This window comes from Penaeus monodon, chromosome 19, assembly GCF_015228065.2.
Source record: "Penaeus monodon isolate SGIC_2016 chromosome 19, NSTDA_Pmon_1, whole genome shotgun sequence".
In the NCBI taxonomy this organism is placed as follows: Eukaryota; Metazoa; Arthropoda; class Malacostraca; order Decapoda; family Penaeidae; genus Penaeus; species Penaeus monodon.
In genome coordinates, this window is record NC_051404.1 from 15821886 (window position 1) to 15824260 (window position 2375).

At 35.1% G+C, this 2375-nt stretch overlaps 1 protein-coding gene across 1 annotated transcript in view; it reads left to right on the top strand.

Moving 5' to 3' along the window:
* Nucleotides 1-2375, top strand: part of LOC119585090 — a gene marked incomplete in the record, with an annotated part of 23795 nt that overhangs the window by 6696 nt on the left and 14724 nt on the right. Inside the window, 5 exon segments of the mRNA XM_037933708.1 lie at nt 201-361; nt 804-918; nt 1159-1300; nt 1523-1716; nt 2259-2371. Of these exon segments, the coding sequence (XP_037789636.1) occupies nt 201-361; nt 804-918; nt 1159-1300; nt 1523-1716; nt 2259-2371 (725 nt within the window).

The window sequence follows — 2375 nt, forward strand, 5'->3', positions numbered from 1 at the left end:
GAAAAAAAAAGAGTGTGCAAGAACAAAAGTTATTTGTCAAGTATTCTGAAGCACAGTTTGGTCAGTTACTTTCACCCTTTCTGTCTCTCTTTGAACTGACAGTTATATTTACCTATATGCACTTTCATATATATTTCATGTACTGGCTTTGTATCTAATATTTGTATTAATCTTTTATTTTTACTGTATTTTTGTAACAGGAGACTGGGATGAAAGGGCCACTCAGTTTTTGATACAGCTTATGCAGAAATACCCTAAATGTCATTTCATTCTGTCCTCCAAAACGGAGAAGAGAATGGTCCATTGGGAAGCTGCTCACAAGGAAATGGAAATGGCTGGCTACACTTTCACAATTCTCCAGGTAATGTATTTTGTGAGTGATTATCACCTACTGGTAATTTGTATATGCTTGCTCTAAGTAATGTGAAATGGATATTGTCAGAATGACGATATGGTAAAGGCTATATGTATTTAAATGCTGATTATTATTCATTCCCCAACTTTAATGGGTTTGGATAGAGAAAAATCATGAATCTAACCATGCATACTAACACCCATATTTTATCCCAGTAGTAGCAACACAAGGACTTGCTGTCGTCTAGGATAACTGCAAAATTTTGTGTTTGCATAATTCTTGCACATTCTGTTGTAAAGAACTCAATTTTTTTTTTTCTAGATCTGTCTCTGTTTTGTTATTTATTGTACTCCAGGAAGATGGCCAGATACCTTAATTGTGATGGACTTAGGAGAAGGTCAAATAAACAAATTAATGCTTGACTGTATATTATATCTATTTCCTACAGCTTCGTATGAGATGGAGAGAGGTCCTACAGAAGTACAGATGGACAGTTGATTACAATGACACTCATGAAATCAAGAAGAGGTGTGAATACTTTGATGAAATGAACCATCTCTTTGGTCAGTATAAGAAATACTAAACTTCTTGGTAAACTGGAAAAGAATAAAATTTACTAGTTACATAGCTGTTGACATAGCAGTCTTAATGTTAAGCTGCCTTTTTTCTCTCTTTATATTGGAACTTGGCATATTAGCCAAAGATACTAATGTATGAATAGATATTAATATATAATGTCTGTTGTACAAAGTTACTTTTTTTTATGTTCGTTTGTTTTTGTCACTCAGTTTTCTTTCCTCCAGGTGAGTGGGATAGTGATGCCACCAGTTCATTGCTAAACCAGATGCACCGAGTTAAACTAGAAAACATTAACAAGAAGATCATGCGAATTGGTTTCAGTGGGTGGGAGAAGATCACTGAGAATATCAATTGTGATGGATATAGGTAGGTTTATGGTCCTGACTTTTTCTTGTGCTTTTTGATGATAATCCTTACTATCATTTTATTCAGTTAGTCATAATATGTAATTTCATGAATATGTCAGTGGATTAGATTTAATGGATTAGAGAGATAAAAGATCTTTTACATATAACTTTAATTAATTGAGGTTATCATACTAGCCATAAAAGGCCTTAAACACAATAATTTAACTTCACGATATTTCAGATTCTCGGTGGACATGGTTGAGGCTCGGTGGCGCAACCTGGTAACAATGTACAAGACCATGGTTGACCACAATGCCCTGCCCAACGTTGAGGCTTACACAATTGCGTACAAGGAGGATTTGGAAAAACTTGTAAATTATGTTCCCAAACGTAGACATAATTATGAGAAAGTAAAAGGACGCTCAGTAAAGATTGGTGTGTGTTATGCATTTTTCTCTTGGTGTACTAGTAGGATGAATCTGAATATATATAGTGTGCTTATTGTATGCTTAAGTAAGCCTGTTTAATGTCAATGAATATAAACAAATAGTGAAACACACATACACCACACACACTTACATTATTTTTATTTTCTTTACCATCAGTCCAAGCTTATTTATGTTAACTTGGGTGAATAAAATCAAGGCACATGGGATCATAGCTCTGATCAAAAATGTCCAAGTCCTGGTGACTCAGTTAGAATTTTTAGAACCAAAAAATTACATCAGTCATAGACAAATTTTCAAACTTGTTGTTTTTCCTAAAAACATTGATGCCAAATTACCTGAAGTATCCATGCTCTCAGCGCATTTCCCCTGCCCTCTAAAAAAATTAGCACAACATTGGTAGAAAAAGCTATAGATCTGTCTCCTCTAGTTCCCAGGTTAGTGCAGCAAGGCCTGGTAATATACACTGTAATTCCATGCAGAGTCAGTTAAGAGACAGACAATGTAAGCAAAGAAACTGTTTCTTCGCAGAGCGATTCCCCTCAAATGGATCCCGAATTTTACTGCAGGCATACAAAGAGTCTGTGAAAAGGTTCATGGATCCCAACATAGACAACAATCTTCTCTGGGATGAAATAACTGAGGTAG